The sequence below is a fragment of the Clytia hemisphaerica genome, unplaced genomic scaffold (genome assembly GCF_902728285.1).
Source record: "Clytia hemisphaerica strain Z4C2 unplaced genomic scaffold, Clytia hemisphaerica genome assembly, whole genome shotgun sequence".
NCBI lineage: Eukaryota > Metazoa > Cnidaria > Hydrozoa > Leptothecata > Clytiidae > Clytia > Clytia hemisphaerica.
In genome coordinates this window covers 273,496-294,555 of record NW_027104041.1, presented here as the reverse complement: position 1 = coordinate 294,555, position 21,060 = coordinate 273,496, and the positions used below count along the sequence as shown (strand labels likewise).

The window sequence follows — 21,060 nt, the reverse complement described above, 5'->3', positions numbered from 1 at the left end:
CATGGTTTCTGCCCCCCCCCTTAAAATAAGGGGGGGTCAAAAAAATTGCCTTTTAAAAAAGGGGGGATTTTTGTCATTTTTTTTAAATAAGGGGGGATTCTTTATCAAGGGCTGGAAGAATCTATCAAAATAAGAAAAAAGGGGGGACTAAAATATTTGGTTTTATTGATAATAATTTTCTTTGTCTAATAATATCTTCTATCCCGTTTTCGTGCTCACAATCTCATACCCACTATTTTGCAGACCATGCTATATTGAAAGTTATGTACATTAGAATGACCTTTAACAGACCAAATCAAACCATAAAAACTATTATTCTCCTCAATTAGATAACGTTTTAAGCTGTTTTGAGGGTGTAAAAAGTGAAAAATTTTCTTCGTCGCCCAACCATGGTGGGCGACATTTTTATCCTAAATCTTGCCCCTCCCCACTCAAATGGCTCGCCGGGTCCCATGAATCTGCATACTCACTTCTCTCTCTCTCTATCTATTGTAAAAATTGTTTGCTGAAGGGTACAAAGATTTTCTTGAAATAGTTGGTCGACATCAATGATCTTTGACATTTTCAGCTCTGTCACATCCAAAATCAATGTCATAAGCATGAAATCTTACTTGTGTTATACTGCCTAAATTCTCTACTTGGGAAGACCACTTACTCGACCTAACTTTAACTAGGACTACAATCAGAAAACATTCCCAGTTCAAATCTAATGATAAAGATAATTCACAAGGCCTAAGATATGAACAAAACACAACTGTTGTACCAGGTACTGCATCTTTTGTTTGGTTTTATTCATAAAAAGTTTTATTTGTATCATTTGATTATAGGATCCAGTTTATTTTCAATGATTTCTTTTTACTGAATTTTATTTAGTTGGATATCATTATGTATCTAATATAATGTTGATGGCATTGATATCAAACCAATCGTTGTACTTTGTTATTGTCAAAGTCTAAAAATAAAAATCTGAGGGGGGATTCCTCTTTTTTTTTTCATTTTAAGGGGGGACATTCTAACAAGGGGTACCGGTAATTTTTGTTCGATTTAAGGGGGGAGTTTTCTTTAAGGGCAAAATTGCATTTTAAGGGGGACTGAAAAAGTAGGCAGAAACCATGGTTTTATATAATGATACCTGTGGGGCTGGGCTTAAAAAATTGTTGGTTTGCCGTCACCCGACCCTAGATTTTGGAGGTGGGTTGGTCGGTCGCAATTTTTTTTTATTTTGGCGATTTATGAAATTTTCGTCCATGGAAGGGTTAAGAGTTTGTTTACATTTAGGTAATTTTGAACAAATAACAGAAGTGCTAGCAGGGAATTTACGATTCTTATGCTTGAGACAAACAAGATAAGAGTTTTGATTTTTTATTGTTTTACGTTTTTGAAGGAAAAAAAATCTTCTTTAAAATGGCAATAAAATTTGTTGGGTCGGCAGGTTTCATTCAAATGATGAAACTATGACTATTTATTGTTTAACTAAAAAACCAATCTACCGAAGATTCAAGAATGAATATTTGATAACCAAGTGTCAAAGAAATTTTAATAACGTTCCTCGTGCGTTCCTTTTATTTTGATATCGTTTTTGAATGAAGACTTAACAAGTGATACTTTTATGGACCTACCTGTATATGCATTTAACACATATATAATTGATATCTACGTGAGCGTGACCATTAAACAATCATTCAGAACACAAATAGTGACGATCTATTAAAATTAGTCGTTTACTTTGTTTCTTATAAAAAAACGTTTAGAAACCAAAATTTCATGCTCTTGAAATATTCTTTCATATTCAAGACTTTGTGAGCAAAAAAACATCTATCTCATCAAAAAATTGAGTAATTTGGCTAAAAACATTGATGTATGCTTATTAATAGTGATTCTTATAGATAAACATGCGTATTTTGAGCCAACAAAAATTTTTTTGAAAAAATCTACTTCAGCCATCTTTTACCTATGATGGTCTTTCATGCAAAAAACTGAAAAGTTAATGATCCAATTTTTCACAAAGTCCAAAAACCCGTTTTTTAGCCGTTTTTTGGCCCAAATTTGCCCAAAATTTTTTTTTTCAAAAATCGGGCTCCGTCACATTCAAGGGTTTATAGTTACACATCTTTGTGCAAAAAATCAGAAAAAACTAATGAGCCAATCACGAGGAAAGCCTAATAACGAACGAACGGCGGACAAAGGTTAATTTATAGGACCTCCACCCCACCGGGGTAGGTCCAAAAAAGAGTTTGAGCTATTACCATATAAAGCGAAATCAACCCAGATACTGCATTGGGTTAAGGTGTATCTAGCTTGATCCACCCCTAACAAAGTTGATTTTACTTTTTCGAAAACTATTGCCGTGTGCCGGTCTGTTTCGATTAGAGGGATTCTGTGTCTCGCATTCTGTGTCTCGCATTCTGTGTCTCACTAGTGCCAGCTCTTTAGTAGCTTTATTTGAAGGAGTTTGCATGCTAAAAATAGAATATCACTCCAACACAGAGGCAGCAAGAGACTTACGAGAAAATGTGTATTAGACACGAAAAATGATGCCTAATCTGTTAAACCGTACATCGCGTTCGTGTTTCCTGTGAAGGAGAGTTTGATACAGGCTAAAGGTGTAGTATCAAAAAATTACAAAATGACAAACCCTGGGTATTTCTTCAGCACTGTTGACTATCTGATTGAAGAATTGAACAATGGTGTCTTCAATATCGGCCATCCTTGGATCACAAACAATCTGACGATCTCGCGTGAACACATTCATTTGAAGAATCTAAAAGAAAAATGATTATGCTTTACAGGATGGCTTCGTGAGAGCTTACCGACCGTAGTGCAGTGGTAGAGCATCCGGCTACGGTTCGCAAGGTTGTGGGTTCAACCCCAAGCCGGGTCATACCAAAGATTTCCAAATGGTACTCGGTGCCTCTCTGCGCTTGATGCTCAGCAATTAAGAGAAGGATCGAGGGTAAGTGGAGCAATCCAGGGAGAAAGAGTGGCGCCCGAAAGAGTCGAAAGAGGAGCCTTCGGGTCGCATCCGACTGCGGTCGCAGACTTATACTTACTTACTACTAAGAGCTTGAGAAATAAATAATGAGAACTGCACCATAAAAACCCAGGTGAAATCTCTGAATCTCCAGTGAAAATCCGAGGGGGTACCGAAAACATTAGCACAAAATAGTCTTTAAAATTGCTGGAAAAATTCAGGGGGTTGTGTTCTTCCAAGACAGCCCTCAACATGACAGGACAAATTATTTTCTTGATTGAAGAGCCGAAAATACCTTACATAATCTCTGGTTCTGTAAGACTTTAAATGTAAAAATATTTTTTTGAAAGACTGCTGTAACATTACCTGTGGGGTGACGTATTGCATTGGATCGTATGGTTCTTTGTAGTCATTTCCATCCTAAAAATTAAATCATTCAACAATATTTCAAATAGTTAGTTGGAGAGGATGTAACTAAAACTTTAAACAACAAGGTACATGCTGAAGGACCTACCTGAAGGATAATGTAGTAAAAGAAAATAGAAAAAATCCCATTTTTAGGGGATTTTTGGCTCAAATTTTCCCAAAAAAAACTTTTAATTGTTTTCACAGGGTCAACAGTCAGCCGGCTCGGTTATCTGTGAACTGAATGGAACATTGGAAAGAGCGGGGATTCGAAAGAGGAGCCTATGGTTTCAAGCCCTGACCACTCAGTCGTCGCACCCTCCTCTTATCAGACACTTGCTGCTAACATAAACCGAACAACAATTACTTTGGAGCTAATTCTTTTTCTTTCAACACCACAGGCCAAATAAAATTTCTCTTCAGTTCGGCAGAATTAGAAAATAAGTTTTGAACAAACAGTAAGAAAAAGATTCCTTCATCTAAAAATAACTTCAAAGTCGCCTTCCCTAGTTTTCAAAGTGAGGCAGAAAGAGTATAATAATCAATGAGATCTTACTTTAAAATGTTCGAAAAATCTAAGGAAATCTTCCAGTGATTTGAAGACCATGCCACGTAATTGATTGGACATAACAGTTGACACAGCTGAGAAAAACTCTTGGATCAAATCAGTGCTATCACCTTCAACTTTTGGGATGAGATGTTCCCACACGTTCGCCATATCACGAAATAATTGAGAGCAAGCAGGAATCCACCTATAATTAGAATTCATTTAAGATCAGTCAAACAACTTTATTTTGAAGAATCGAGAAAGAATATAGGAACATAAAGCTTGGCTCAAGCCCATCAAATCAGCCTTATCACCCACAAAGGAATCTGAGAAAATCATCAAAGTATCTTTCTTTACCAAAAACCCTATCCTGGAGTCATTAATCATCCGTGTAATACAATATTATACACCTGGGATTTAGGCCAGTATAGGTAAAAATGACAGATCGATGGGGATTGATATTTCCATGTTTTTATGGCTGGGGTTTCTTTTTCTTTCTTTTTCTAAAAAAGGCTGTCTCGATGCATCAAGAATACATTTTTAGAAGAAGAAAGCCGTAACTCCGAGAAATAGACTCACAGCTTTGTAGTTTTTGGACCTTTCTGAAAATTATGAAAATAGAGATACGGCTTTCTTATTCTACAGCGACGACAGATGTTATATGAAAATAGGATATCCGTAACAAGATGATAATCATTATGTTAATCCTTATGTATAGACTTCGACTATCCCTTCCATGTCTGAATTAGTTGTCTAGCATGTTAGACTACAAAAAACCAAAATGGAATTTACAAAAACAAAATATTTACATGGTCTTGAGGTGTTGAATTCCTTCCAGACACAACTTGTTAACAACCTCAAGAAAGCCTTTCAATGTGAACGGTAATCCTGCGTTGTATAGTTTGTTCATGTCGACAAAACGACAAGACGAAAATCTAAAATTGAAAAGGTAACAACTAAATAAAAAAAAAATTACGAACTCTTTGTGTATAACTGTAACACTTCCATGGGGAAGACTAATTTGAGTCTTGAGAAGTTTTTTACTTGAAAGCTAAAGGAATAAGAAAATTATATCGAGTCAGAGGAGATTCTGGAGAAAAACTTTTACCATATTTATATGATAAGTATTAACCATACTATTATCAGTACTATATCTTACAAAATGCATAAAATGGGAGTTAGGGAAGGATTATAGTCGTGATTTGGGGAGTTGGTAGTCGTGAGTTGGGGAGTTGGTAGTCGTGAGTTGGGGAATTGGTAGTCGTGAGTTGGGGAGTTGCTAGTTGCGAGTTGGGGAGTTGCTAGTCGTGATTTGGGGAGTTGCGAGTCGGGAGTTGCAAAATCTCCGGATACCGAAAAAGAAAAAAACATACATATAACACCTGTGACCACATATATGTGTTATATTTACGACATGATATACTCATTATCTTTAAAACGCGTGTTGAAGTAAGTAAGTAGTAAGTAAGTAAGTAAGTAAATGATTTATTTGTCTAAATAAGCGAGATGAGGGACCATACTCATAGACAAAAAAGCAAAACTAAGGAGGTGGCCGCACGATATAGTTACAAGATTGAATAATTTTAAAGGTCTTATTTTAAGTAGAAATTGACAAGAAATTTTTCGTAAAAATGCTTGAAGAACTCAAAGACCATTTTATACTGTCAATTCATATCTTCATCATGTTCCTGTTATAGAGGTCCGTATTAAAGAGGTATATCTTGTTGTGTTTTGGTACGCGACCTGTTGTAATATACTTTTTTGCTCAGAACTTTATGCTTTAATCGATTCCATCAACCGTTTCCATTGAAATCGACTTTTGAAAAATCTATATTTTTTACTCTTTTAGTCATAAAAAGTTTTGCCAGGCCCTATTTGAAGTTTCCCTCTCAAAAAAGACATAACCACATATGTGGTTGTGTTATACGGAAAATGCCACGGTTCCTAAGGGTTTCCTACAACTAAAATCAAACCTTCTGGCACCTGCTTGGATATTATATATACCTTTCATGCCACAAGTTTTGTAGGCTATTCATCAAGGGGTTTGTTATAAACAAATGTTTTTCGATGTGTTCTTTGGATGATTTGAAGGTGTGACTCCATGGAACTGGAGCCCTCAAACATCTAAATGAGAAAATAAAGAAATGTCCAAAGAAGCGCAAAAGGCCTGACTATAACTAGCCTTCATCAGAAAAGCGAAAGAATTAATTATTTTTAAAAGATTCTCGTTTTGTTTTAAAGTTTTGACTTTAGATGACAAAAATAGTCCAAGATAGTTTCTTGATGGGATGAATCTTGTGAACCTGCACTATTTAAATAATGCAAAATGCTTCAAATTTGTATGGTAAATGAGTGTAAAATTCTGCTTTTTAATTGATATTTTCTAAATAAATACAAAATTTTGAGATATGATACATATTTTGACTATAAATTATTGTTGATTCTACCTTTAAAAGCCAACCTCCTAATTTCATTCAAAAACAAGTCTCATCCTCCTCTTGATCTTTCCTTGAAAAGTTAAGTATAAGTTTCTCCTTAAAAATTTCACACTCTGAACAGATTTTTGATAATTTATTCAATCATGATGGGGATGTAGGATGTTTATTAGTTTGTGTGATTTTTTAAACACTTATCATTGAAGCTGTGACGACTCACCTGGATATGTATGGTTTGGGTGTAGCCAAAATAAACAAACGTGCTCTCTCAGATTTGTCTTTTAAAATGTAATCGACTGAAGAAAAATCCAAAAATAAGGATAACAGAACTAAAACAAACAGAATTATAATTTATACACAGTCTCTTATACTGCTTCATGACTTATCATATGCCATTGATATCGAGTATTGTGTGGTTTAAAAAAAAAAGAAATACCAATTTTTGCTTGACTCAAACTGATAAGGATAAATCAGTAAAAAATCTTTGTTTGGGGAGAAACCTAGCTAAATTTATCAAAATTTTTCAACCGAGGGCTTACCTATAGCTTTCCGCAAACTGAGGTGATGATCCTCATTGACTTCATTTCTCAAACGTGAAATTAGTTTGAATGGGAACACCTGTTCATATTTCTGCATTGATAATTTCTGATCAAGAATTCGATCGATCAACAATGGATCTTGTTCCACAATATCTCCATCATTTATACCATGAAGAATGTAATAATAATATCGCTAAAAAAAGAATTTTACCATTAGTTGATCTGCTGATCTATGCGGTAATCGAGAATGAAATTGAAACGAAACAAAAATTATATCCCAATCATCATATATCACAATTATAAAAATAATTAACTGCTATAAATAAATGTTTTGAGTTTAACTGTAGTTCAAAACTTTAATTACTTAACTACAGCCAGTACCTGGTGTATAATATATTCAATGTGGCTCTGTGTTTATATTATATTATATGTTGTTAATGGTTACTTGCAATTGGTTCTTTTCGGGCTGTACTGTGAAATATTGCGCTCGGTCAACGCAACAACCTTGCAAGCTCGGTCTTTACTTGACCTCAAACAATATTTCTCAGTAGCCCTTGCAAACTGGTATTTATTGTATTATGTAGTTACAACAATATTGTATTATTATTATTATTCTATTGTATCATTATTATATTAATATGCATAGTGTGCAAGGGGGTTCCAGGTCCCACCTGAAAATTCAGGTCCCACCTTATCCTAAAATTCCCACCTTCAGCCCAGACTCCCAGATCCCAGCTAAAAAAAAAAAAAAAAAACTAATTCGAGGAACAAAACAAAATTTCTTTACCGTAATATGAAGATGCAATATATTACATATATTAAGGCTCTCAGCTTATGCAAAATAAAAGCAGCTTTATCTATCTAAAATTAGTTAAATAAAATTTTACTTTAACTTTTTCCAAAACACCCAAAGTCCCACCTAAAGAAATTAACTCCCACCTTAACTTGTTTCTCCCACCTAAAACCTGGAAAACCCCAAATCCCACCTGAAAAATTACGACCCAAATCAGCAAAAGCCCCCCCACTATTCTGGGGGGGGGTGCACACTATGATATGTTAAGTACATTTACATACAAAGGAATTAAGTTTTATCTAAATTAGCTTTCATCTGTGTATATATTTAATTTGAAAAAGCTTGTTCCTCAAAAAAGCTTAACTCACAAAAACCAAATCAAATTGAGTTCAGGTTTTAAAATAATAATGCAGAATATTTTTTTCCTTATTTTCACATGTGGTCATTGAATAAGCCCTTTGTGTTGAGCCCGCATGATTCTATTGGGCTAATAAGCAAACTTTGGGGTAGAAAATGAATACAATTAATAAAAACCTCCAGGTCTTGTGTTGTTGGATCTTTATGATGGGAAGTTTCATTCTTTTCGACTGTGGTGATGATTGAGAGTTGTTCTCTTGGAGTCAATGGCCTACTTGGAATAATTGGTAACCTGAAATATAGTATAGTATGTAGATTAAAGCAAATGTATCCAGATATCTGATTATTTGGCGTTGAATATATGTTTTATTCACTCTTCAGCAGAATCTGTTCCCTCTTTCATTTCTTTAGTCTCTTTCCATTTTCAAAAAACTTCGATGTCGATGTTTCACTTTCTCAACTATACATGTCGATTTCTTGTTTTCTTTTTAATTACAAGAACATTCGAATTCATTTATTACTCTTTTATATTTTTCTCCTTTTTCGTTCATTTAAAAAGAGAAAACTTCGATTATTTATTTAGCTTTAATTTATTTTATTCAGAAGAAAACTTCTTTTGTGTTCACTAAAAATAACTGACAGTGTCTTTTGCTTAGAGGTGGAGGATAAAACTAATTATCTAAAAAATAAGAATGAGTCAATGCTGACATTGTGATGTCATTTAGCGCTGCTGTTAAAGTAACTTCAAAAAATAAAACGCAATCCAAGTTTGATTTTGTTTTTCTAAAACGACAAGAAATCAATATAATTACTATAGATGTTAATTTTATTCTAATACTAACTTTTCAGGAGGATTTTTATCCAGCCTTCGACTACCAGAAGTTGCTTTTTTCTTTGGAGATGGTCGTGTTTCCAAATTTCCATTGACGTCTGTTGGAGGTCTTTTCTTTTTATTTAAATTGTTTATCTTTAATTTTTGAGCAGCAGGTGAATAATTATTTGCAATCGATTCACAAGGAGTGCGATGATAAGGTGTTTCTTTATAGGGTGCAGCTTTTGTCCAAGAAGTTGTTTTCATTAAGGGTGGGTATTGGCCATGACGATTGACAATCTAAAAAAGAATGATTTCAATTCTAATGATGAAGTGGTCCACAATTATATTTTGTTATATGCGTGCACAATTGAAAATAAGGCTCAGTTTGGTTGCTGTACATAGCGCAAAATATTATTTGTTATGTATTATCATTAAAGGGATAACCACTGTTCTTCATTTGTTATAGACCAACTAAGTTGATATGTCATGTTTTTCGAGCTCTTTTATGAGTAAAATTTTACATTCACTTAAGCATAACTTTTGATCTAATGTACTATTTACTATTGTACTATTTATCAATAATTGACCAAAGAAAATTTTTAAGTTTGTCTTTTTTCTTGTAACAGAAAAAGGTTGGTTCAACGATGTAAAAATAATAGATAACCAACTTGCCTTGATTCTCAAAAAACATCTGTGTTACGGTTGTAAAAATATTAATGACATTTTGCATCGTAAAAAGTGCAATTAAATAAAAACTTGCTTCATTTGCAACCTTCTATTGGACAGAATCGATCACGTGATGTATATTTTTCCAAAATTTGGGTTAAAAAAAGTGTATTTTCCTATAGGCAGTCTCACAGAAGGAATCGATGAAGGAATTTTTTAATTAGATATTATTGTTCTATAAACATTTATCTGTTTATTTTGTATCAGGCAACTTTCATGCACGTTTCATTCGTGAGATATCGCACTTCAAATCACACATATATTTTTCAGATAACAGCATTTTATGAGCGTTTATTTATCCAGATGAAGATTAGGTGGTATCAGGCCGATCCGTAGTCAATTTGTCTAAAGATTGGTACCTTTATCTTTTGAAAAAAATTCCAAAATTTGCAGTAAATAACAATTCAATTTTCTATCAATTCAGTGGATGTCAAAAAGTGTGTCAAAATCTAGCTAAAAGCATAACACGCACTGCACACAGAGCTTTTTAATAGAGTGCTCATTTCAATAGGAAAACAATGGTTGTTCTCTTGGGAGAAGTGCCTTCTAGAGGTAGTTGGTTATCTATTATTTTTACATTGGTTGGTTGGTTCTTTTAAATTTCTTAGAACTCAGGAGAAAATACTTCAAAGAGCAAAACTTTTTTGTGGTAAATCCGGTATTATTTTTTTAGAAGTTAATGTTACCTGATATAAATCTGATTGACTTTTGTTGGCTGGCAGAGGTGGTAAATTTGGCAGTCCTTTAGTTTGGGAGCTGGCGAACAATGATGGATCAAGTTCCTAAAAGTTACAAATTTTCTTATTTATCAAAAGGTCACTTATAATAAAAGACAAAGAAAGTTAAAACAAGTGTTAAGATGATCCAAGCAAATGACAGAGAGAGGAAAACATTTATGAATTTTAAAACCAAAGCCAATCTTGTTGGCTTTAGTTGCTTTGCTTTTTCTAGGATATACATACCTTCACTCTTTCCATATTCTATCTAGCAAACTTTAAGACAAATTTTAACATAACATCCTTTTTTCAATGAGTGCAAGTGTGTGTATTGTGTAAACTGAAATCTAAATAAAAATTCAATTATTATAAAGAAGCATCAAAACCAAGAAAGGTAATTTATTTGTGAATTTGAATGACTGTTATCATTTTAATTTTGTATTAATTTGGGAATGAGTTACAGATATGTGCGCACTATCACTTTTTGCACCCTTGCAAGTCTCTCACAGGGAAACAAAAACCATAAACAACAATGTGGAGTCTCTAACAAAGTCAAGGTTATGAAATATAAAGAAAATTGACTCTTTAAAGAAACTACCTAACTTTCTGAAGCTTATTTTTTAACTACCCGAAGTCCTGGTCCTTTTCCACTAAAAAGTAGGAAAGAAATCTTATACAAAACGACGGCAGACTGTTTATCAAATTTCTACCAATAAGATTGCTGCACTTCACATGACCCATATGGTCTTTTGGTGCCTTTCACAACGCCTGGCTGTAAAAATGTCACCCTTGCAAAACTTTTGTTTCAATCTGTGATCCTAATAATTGTTAGAGAGAACGTCCATATTGACTCAGTTCTGCATATATTAAATCACTCAAACCATTCAGGGTTAGAAATTACCTGCTCCATAATATTTAAAAAATAAAACAATATAAAACCCAAATACTTTATAGCGTGTCACAAAGAAGAATTCACAGGGTGATCGCTCGCTAAATCGAGAAAATGCGCTAACATGCTAAGTTGAAAAAAACTTATTTATAGGTAAAATCTAATTTTCTGCTGGTTTTACTTCCATCCACTGCAGTGTGGAGTAATTAGTTATATGTAATAGACCATCATCTTCCCCTAAAGGGGTAGTAGGGCGTATGCTTTTTCTCATCTTCAGTTCCCTGGAGAAAGCTAGAATTTGATACAAGAGTTATATTGCCAACAAATGCTGAAAAAAATCCTTGAATAGAAGAAGAATTTACGATCATAAATATTTTCATTTTAAAGCTTCGGTGCCAAAAAGTGAAAAGTTTCATTTTTTATTGCTTAATCTAAATTAGGAGGATTAGGAAAGTTTTCTATTATGTTTAGATTTTTTACACAAAGAAAGCCCGGTAAGCTATGGACAAGCACCCTGCTGCTAAGATGAACGTTGGCTTGAAATTTAAAAAAAATTAAATCACTGATAATGAAAGTAAAAATGCAGTCTGCACTGCTAATTAGCTTTCACTTTTTTGCCTTATAGACTTATTCAAGATGGCAGATGTAAAGGCGTGTCAATGTGTCAATTTATAATGGATTGTTTTTTCATCAATTTGGCAATTAATTGGAGGCCCGGAATCTTAGAGTTGGCATTTTTTGAGGTTATATACCTAAAATTATGACGTTATGAAAGTGTAAATTATTGAAAATTACTTACTCGAAAATTGCTAGCTCAAAGTTTTATAAGGCTGCAATCACAAATATCTTTGTTTCGCGTCGCCCGACCAACTCTTGAAAATCGAGTAAGATTGAGTCGGGGAGTCGGTAGAGTCAAGTTACCAGTGCACGAACAGCCCCAGTGCACAAACGAACGTCTTTGAATTTGAAAAAAAAGTAACCAAAAAACAATCTTCTATAGACTTTCCTTTGTGCAGGAGAATCCTCAAACTATCCCTTGCAATCTGTCCAAAAATTAAAATAAACGGAGCACTAGAACAAAACCAAACCAATTTTGAATGAGGCCAAGTAAAAAAATCACAAAATTCGGGATTTTTGTAAACATGGCTGATCGCGAGAGGAAATGTTTTAATTATAAGAAGATTTGTGCAAGAAGAGTTCTGAAAATGACTTTCCTCTTTGTTTTGAAAAACCTGTTATCTTCCATTACACAAAATTTCATTGAAACAATGTTACATGTTCGTTCATTAATTCAAAATCAATAGAAACATATCACCAGTAGTTGATATAAAAAAAGGGTCCAGTCCGCGGATGATCCAAGCACCATATTCAAAATGAAGACATTGCAACGTCAAAACATGTGACAGCTGGCGATCTCAATTAAAAAAGAAGACACTACATTGTTGCGCTTTTCGATGAGCAAAACTTGAAAAAGAAAACAAAGAATGGGCAACAAGAAAATATTTACAAAAATAAACAGGTTACAGTAGTAAAAACGCTTATAAAAAGTTCTTATAAAAAAGACGCTTTTTTAGTGAAAAAGTCCGTGATTTTGAAAAGTTCAAATACCCCTGTATCATCTCGGAGAAGAGTTGAAAGTATTACCTGCGAGTGGAGCTTTAATTTTTTCTTTCAAATGATCGTTTGCACACTGGTTCCTCGTTTTCGTATACTGGATCCGAATAGCGCTCGTTTTAACGACTTATTATTCCAAGAAAAAGCTTTCAAATAAAGTGAAAACAAACTGAAAGAATGACTTCAAGCTTGTCTACAAGATGGTCAAAAAGGATTTATGTAAAAACCAAAAGTAAGTGAGAAAAGTGAAAAATAAGTTTGGCGTTCGTGCACTGGGCACCCCCCTCTAAATTCCTTGAATTTTTTGCATCAACGTTGCCTTTCCTCAAAAAAATTTTATAGGCTGCCTCACAGACCAAATTTAAGAAAACCCGAAAAAAATTTACAACCGACGGCCAACAAACTGATAACCAAACGAGAACGCAAAATGAATTGAAGATATTTGTTATTGCCACCTAACTCAAAGATTCCGAGCCTCAATACAGTACACCGTTGTTTAGTATATCAAATGCGCACGTGTCCAAACAATTTTCCATTGCTTTGATTTTAGCGACCCCCTGGAAACTTCCTTTATCTCCCCCGTATGTAAAAAAACAGTAAGTAAAAGTCCGGTTCTCATAAAGGAAACCCAGCAGAGAATAATGATAAGCAAAAGAATAACTCCTTTTAATCATAGCTAACTTTTTTTGTCTATAGATGAATTTTTGTGAAATTTTCAAGAGACATCCATAAAATTATCATCCAAAAATTTTTACTTTGCAAAATAGTGGGAGCTGGCCCCCGCTGGCGTACGGGCCCTGCTCCTGATAATCTGCACACTCACTAACATTTAACAAAAATGATGTCCCCAGATATAAGACATCCATGCTGCCGTTTCAGAGCCAAAGGAGGTAAGTTACAAATTTTCAAACAATATATTTTTTCAAAAATCATGGTTTTTTGACCTGCTCTATCAGATGGTGTTACTAATTTTCATTGAAAATGTCTATTTCAGACTTGCCAAAAGAGGTATGTTACAAAAATTCATAAATTTCTCATTTTAAATGATGAAAAAATCAAAAATGTTTTGAAAGTGAAAAATTGGAGGTAAGTTACAAAATCTGTTTAAATAAAAAGCTCTAAGTAACAAAGATTTTCCAAAATTTTGCTTAAAAAGATGTAAGTAGCACATTTTTGAACAAAAAATGAATTAATCAAAATACTTTCAATAAGCAATAAGATCTGAATAAATTTTATGGCAATCGATTCTTTGCTAGATTCTTTATATTTAGTGTAAAAATTGGTACTAAATGGTCAAAATTGATCCTGCTGACACGTTTTTCTTGATTTATTCCAAAAACAGAATATTCAAAAATTGTTACATACCTCCTTTGGCTGGGGGGGGGGTTTTCAGGGGTCTTGAATACCGTCATACCGACAAAAATTTGGGTCAAATACCGTAATACCGTCGATAAAAGAAGCCTAATTACGTAAATACCGATACCGGTTGAAAATGAAATACCGTAATCCCGTCGTTTTTTTCTGGTAATACCGATTTACCGGGGAAAAAAAGGCTCAATACCGTCGTACCGTAAAAGTGAAAACCCCCCCCCCCCCTTGGCTCTAAAACGGCAGCATGATACTCACCTTCACGTTCACTCACCTCACCACTCACAGCTCTTACCAGTCTACATAAAGGCAATCTTTAAAACACATTTGTCATTCGAAGGATTTTGGTGTTCGATTCGATTTCCCACACTACTTCCCCACCATGTTTGGGTTCACATTGCCGCGCTATCAGTTTCCCTAGAAACCATCGTGTACTGATTCGGCCCATTTTTTCGACCCGGTCTGGGAAAGTAGGGTCCACGGCGTGGGTCTAGAAAAATCTCACGCTCCATGACTATTCAACGCACACTCAAAGCGATCGAATCGAGAACAAAAGTAACCATGGCAATCATCCAGGATCTTTGTCCTACGAATGCATTCGGAGTGGAATGGGTCCTACTCCGCCGAGTGGCATCACTTGCCAAGTGAATCACCGTGAGTATCAGATCACAGCTCGAGTAAAATATCAAATATTTTCTCTGTCTGATTAAAACCTGGCCTCTGGTACCCAGGCCCGGGGGAGGAGGCACTCGATTTTGAAAACGACCGTACGTCGGCCAAAAATCAGGTCTCTAAAATCGGACCCTTACAACAGTACCGTGAGTATCATCACAGTGCAAATAAATTCGAGCTGTGAAGACAAAGTTTTTTTTTAATACAATACAAGATCTTGTAGAAAAACGCTCGGCAAAGTAGATATATTTCACGGTTTGGCTTCGTTTGGCTTAGAGGAGGTTGCAGATCATGTCTGATTTGCTTTTTCAGAAAAATTGTGAGAAATGAAAGGCGGAACGATTATGTCAGTAGGGAACTTTGCAATAGCTTGCTAACTCAAATAAATTTTCCTTGCAACTGTACCTAACTGACGTACGGGTCAGATCAGTGAGGGCAATTTTTCAGTCCCTTTTGATAACATTTTCATACTTTATGATGAAGACAAAAGACCCCGAGATACCAGACTTTTTTAAACCACAAACATTTTATACTCCTTCTCTTCATAAAATATCTCCAGATTATCTTTCAAGGATGAAGAGTGAACCGTCCCTATTTTTCATTTTCAAAAATGAACAGCATAAGTTTAAAGAAACAATTTTATCATGAAGCAAGATGGAACACACTCATTGGATTTTAGATTTAGCATGAGTTGTTGCGATAAACAGACTTTTTTGCCCTTTTCAGGGCAAAATGTTTTGAAATTTCTCGCAAATTTTACCTCAAAATTTGGTATTTTCTCAAATTTTACACCCTTACTGTGCTCTTTTTCCCACTTGCTCACAAATCAACCCTTACTACAGTGCACTTTCCAAAGTCCATCAAAAAACCTACCCTTAAGGGCCGCACGTCCGGTAGGTCACTTACCTGGAGTGCCCCCCCCCCCGGGTACCCAGGTAACGGTAGGTATCTAAATCGGGCCTCTCAGCCAGACAGGAGTCAAGAATGATAGTAATTAGGAATATCGATTAAAATTATAAAGTAACTTAAAAGGGGCTCCCCCAGGGGCTGGTGTGACACGTGAATGAGCCTCTTTTTTCTGACGTGAATACGTGAATTGGACTTTTTTTAGCGCGGGCGTGAATACATGAATGGAGTGAGATATTTATCAGCGTGAACGTGAAAATAAGATTTTTCCACCGTGAATTCGTGAATCGAGATTTTTAGCATGAACGTGAAAAGCAAATCATTGTCTAAAACATAAGGAAACTCTAAAAAACCAAGACCTAAATCTGTAAAGTAGTCCTCTGGTTCTACTACCGCCCTACCTCTTTAAAGCTTATGTTGAAATCTACGCTTCTCAAACCATGATTGGCCCAACCTCAATTTAAAAGTACAAAAGCTTCTTACGGGTCTACGAGGAAGAAAATCCCACACCAAAAGCCCACCCTACGCCAGAGGGGTAGTTCTTTGTAACTTTGGCGCGGCAGACCTAACTCCTAACTGCTTTATTAAAGCTCAAATAGCTGTAAAAGATGCCTTAAAAGGTCGACGCTATCGAGGATAAGGTCACAAAACTGCAAAGTACTTCATATTGGCGAAAATGTTTGGCATAAGAATATGTCAAACTGCTTAAAGAAACCATAAAAAGGTCATATTTAGTCCAATAAGGTTTTAACCAAAGATGTAAAAGCAAAATTGGTGCGTGAACGTGAAAATATGTTTTTTCGCGTGTGAATACGTGAATTGAGGGTCGACTGGGGGGGGGGGCCTTCTTAAAGCTTTTGTTTTTAAGTAAGAGTGCTTACTCGTCAATCTTTTCACAGAGAAACAAGACTGGTCAGAAAAGAAAAGGAAAATGAAAAACATTTTTTTGCTTATATTAGCGTGATATAACAATAGATAGACACTGTCCTGATATGAAATATGGGTCTGGTATGAACGGGAACACTTATGTAAAAATAAAACCTTTAAGAAAATTAGAAACTTATTGAGTGGGCAACAAGAATCGCAAAATTGCGACTAAATATTTCCTTAAAAATGAAGGTCATTATTGACTTATATAAAAAGGGATAATTAGCCTTAGTAAAAGAAAGCAAGGTGAGAGTTACAAGTTACAATTCCAAGTCTTAAGTAGTTCAACAACTCTACAAATGTCGTGTCACCCTATTGAGGGTGAGCTTTTATCGTGAGAAAATAATATTTTAATCCACGCAAGTGGTAAAAAATACTTAGAGAAAATGGTACTATGAAAGCCCATTCTATACTCCTAAATGATAGTTGAAAGATCAGCAGTTGAGAGGGTTGATTAAAATAGAAATCAAAGCACACATAATAAAGTATACATATATATTTGTCCAGAAAGAACTGGCATGTTGTTTGCTTTGTTTTGGTATTTAAAAATATGTACTCATCAGTCCTAAAAAAAATAAAAATTTGAATATAATGAGGGCAATAAGTCTGGTTAAATGTTACTTTATTCACAAGATTTAAGGATTACTGAAAAAATACTACTGCAGATGAACTAAACTCAAAAACTAAAACTTTACAATAAATTTACATTAGGACAAAGTAAAAATCCATCTTTAATAGCAACAAAGAAAAGAATATGCCTCAAAGTTTTAAAGCATTTAAATAGCTTTAAACAGAGCTAGTCAGAGCTTCAATTCAGTTCAGTAGGTATAGAGAATTCAAGATTTGAAAACAGACACTGCATTGGTTTACAAGACTAGAGAAAGATGTCAACCATCCACACGGTTCATGAAAAAAATAAAGTATTTATCAAAAAAAGGTTCTCTTTTTTTTGGTAATCAATTCCAACAAACAACAATCAAGATACCCTAACAGGATCCCTCGGTGTAAACAACAACAAAACCCACACCACCAAAATTGTAAAAATAAGTCAATATAATTTCTATCAACAATTTCTCGTCGTCGTAAGATGTTTTTTTTCCAAAATTCTGATACCAATCATGGCTGGAGTCATCATGTGTAGGAAACAAAACTGTGTATAACAACAAAAGTTTATTGAAAATCATCCCACGGTCATGGTAAAGCTAAAGATTTATCAACCAAACAAAACTGACGCCAAGTCAAATCTGTCGATTAAAAATTTCCATGAAAATTACAATCATAAAATGCTTTTTTCAACATTCTGGAGGGTTCAAAGTTAGATGTATCATATGTAAAGCCAAGCAATACATGAAAAGTCATTTGCTATCCCATTTGCCATGAGATATATGAGTCAAGAAATCAAACAAAAACCAACAAATCAAAAAACCAACAAGTCTCTTCACTTTCATGTCACATCGTGTTTATATGGGGTAACCAGAAAGTCAATCCACAAGAACAGCCATCTCCCTTTATTATGGAGTGTTCCAAAACTATTGGTAGGTTGTTTGGAAGTAAAGAAACCCACACAGTTTGATTTATTTTAAAGATTTTAACTTGAAAACAAACTGCATCTTTCTAGCAGCAAATACTCATGTTTCAACCTGCTACATAACAATTGCCAGTCGGGTCTGCTACTAACATGTAATAGTTTTATTATAACTGGGCTTGAGAATCCGTAAGGAACTTGTAACATATATTATATATATAGTTTATCAGTCGACTTGAATCATGATGCATTACTTATAATTCACTGGATGCATTTTTCGCTGTGAAAATAAAAACGGGCGTCAGTCAGGGCGTACGGAAGGCGTTTTGACACGGGAAATTATGGAGAAAGCCCGTTTTAATAAATATTTCCCTTTTGGAAAGCGGGAAATATTTAATTACTGTTGTTACAAACAAAAAGAAAAATTCCTCTTGAATAAAGAAAGCTCTTTTCTCTAATTTTCAAAAGTCTCAGAAAAGTTTAAAAACAGCTGGAAATAGAATCATGTAGAAAATTTATTTTGAAAAAAACTTATTTCAATTAAACTTACAGTTTTCTGGGGAAATTTGTTATTAGTAATCATGCATAATGATACAGTCTGCTAGACATTAATATGGTTTTATTTCCTCTTCATCTTTGATTCTTTTAGTGATTAGATTGACGCATGCGCAATAAAATTTCTACAGTTGGTTGTCAGAAGTATATATATATACTTTGAAAACACGGCCTCTGATACTAAGGGTACGAGCAATTCGCACAAAAGACACGAGGGTACGAGAAGGACACAATTAATCACGTCACGTCGGTTATTTACAACGCCGTGCATTAGCCGTCATCTGAACAATCGCTACTTCAATTCAAAGTTACGTCACAGACATTATTATATCAATCTTTGTCGGTACGGTTTTTGGTCCCAGGGTTTCGAACCCTGAAGTATCAAAGAACTTGTTTGAGATGAGCAAGGACCAAAATAAATTGGTTATTTGGTGTATGAGAGGTTAGGGTTCGATTCTCACTCGGTGCTATCTACTCACTAGGCTGTTTTGATGGCAGTGATATGAAGGACGGGAAGGTGTTGGCTTATAAAATAATTATTAGATAAAGATAAAGTAAAGATATAGCTCTAAAAACTAATACCTCGTTAGAAAATACGTTTTTACCTCGGTGGTATAAGGTTTTTCAGGTAATGTTCCTTAGCGAAAATTCGTCTATTTACAGAATAAAGCGTTCGAATTTATTATATAAAAAAGGCTACTTTGTGCAAATCAGACGTGGAAGCTAAACATGACTTAGTCAAATTGAAAAATCTTTATTTCAGTATGCTATTTTCTTTTGAATGGCGTAGTAGTGTAGTATGCCGGTTATCAACTTTGATTCCCGTCTGAGAGGCTAGGGTTCGATTCTCACTCGGTGCTATGATTAACTTGGCATCAAGTGAATGAACCTTTTCCCAGGTCTAATAAAAGAGTATGGGAAGTATACCAGACATTGCATGTGGTGTGGTGACGATACTCATGGGTTCAACACCGCGAAGATGTATGTCCTCCCGTGCAGTTCGAGTATCATCGTCTACACCAATAACTTTGTCGTGTCGTGAGGGCAGAGTTAGCAGTGTCTGGTAAGCGTGGTAATTCCCCTATCCTAGGGTAGGTATCTATCTAGGGATAGGGCCCATTCCGGATGTTTCAGAGGGCGGTTCACTTCTCTCTCTCTCTTCTCTTTCTTTTGAATGCAGGAAAATGACTTTCCAGGAATCTATGAATATTTTTTTGACGAAATCTTCTTTAATTGGATTTTTAGTATGGCATGATTTTGAGCAAAACTTAAATTTGAATCGCCATAGAGAGGTATTGTGCGCAATGTTTTAGGACTAAATGGAAATAAATGATCATATAAAGCTGTAGAAGGCTGTCAAACATCACATGTTTTTCATTGGAGTACATTTGCAAAACCGTTGATCATTTCAATTCAAAGAAGTACATGGGTTCTCGACTTAAACTCCTGTCCGCCAGACTTTCAAGACCTAGTTAAATTGAAGATAAATTTTTTCCCTGAAGGCATTCGGGCAGTTTTTGAGATGAAATGCTCCAGAAAGATTTTCTAATTTATCTATTGTCAGCTTTCGAGCATTGTATGTTCAACAACACCGGTAGAATGCATATTGTGACGTTGTAGCTTACACGCTTTTTCTTATAAGAATACACTTTATAAGAATGTTCATGCTTGTAAATGTAAGCTAACTATTTGCTTGTGATCATGATACAAGAAGAACAAAAATTTGGTTTTCGTCTTTACTTTTTTTCTTTGAGAAGGTTTTCATAATGAAAATGGTCAAAAAATTAAGAATAATAATGCTAAAGAAGATCGCCATCATGGAATTTTGCTACTCAAGCTAAGAATGTCATTTTTAGAACAGCATTTTCAATTATAAATTGTCAATTACCCCCAAGTAAAGCTCACTTCTTTCACAAATATGCCATTTTATGCTTGAGACGTATGTACTAAATGTTAAATCTAGTCTGAATTAGGATCTTAACCTAAAAATGTTGTAAGAATATTTTAGGATGATTTTCCCAAAAAAGTTAAGAGTATCCATTCTTATAAAAAAAGCGTGTACTTCCTCAAAGTCCAATGTCAATTGAATAAAGAACGGTTTTTACAGGTTTTTATCATTCAATTGACATTGCTTCCTTTGAAAATGAAAGAACTGTAAGAAATTGTCTGGGTGGGGCAATTGTCTGGGCGGAAAGTTGTCCAGGGGGCAATTGTCCACAGCTTGAATAAAGACCCGGGTGTACTAGGTTTGCGAGGTGACGGGTATGTCCGAGCCGAAAATCGAAAATCGACCCTTTGACT

At 34.8% G+C, this 21,060-nt stretch overlaps 1 protein-coding gene across 1 annotated transcript in view; it reads right to left on the bottom strand.

Annotated features, from left to right (window-relative positions):
* The window catches only part of LOC136811814 (dynein axonemal heavy chain 3-like), a gene marked incomplete at its 3' end in the record, with an annotated part of 35,636 nt that extends 24,990 nt beyond the window's left edge, over positions 1 to 10,646 (bottom strand). Inside the window, 11 exon segments of the mRNA XM_067068440.1 lie at positions 2,636 to 2,761; positions 3,338 to 3,391; positions 3,933 to 4,128; positions 4,733 to 4,858; positions 5,928 to 6,047; positions 6,579 to 6,654; positions 6,898 to 7,090; positions 8,225 to 8,339; positions 8,890 to 9,158; positions 10,274 to 10,369; positions 10,550 to 10,646. Of these exon segments, the coding sequence (XP_066924541.1) occupies positions 2,636 to 2,761; positions 3,338 to 3,391; positions 3,933 to 4,128; positions 4,733 to 4,858; positions 5,928 to 6,047; positions 6,579 to 6,654; positions 6,898 to 7,090; positions 8,225 to 8,339; positions 8,890 to 9,158; positions 10,274 to 10,369; positions 10,550 to 10,564 (1,386 nt within the window).
* Between the last annotated feature and the right edge of the window lie 10,414 nt (positions 10,647 to 21,060).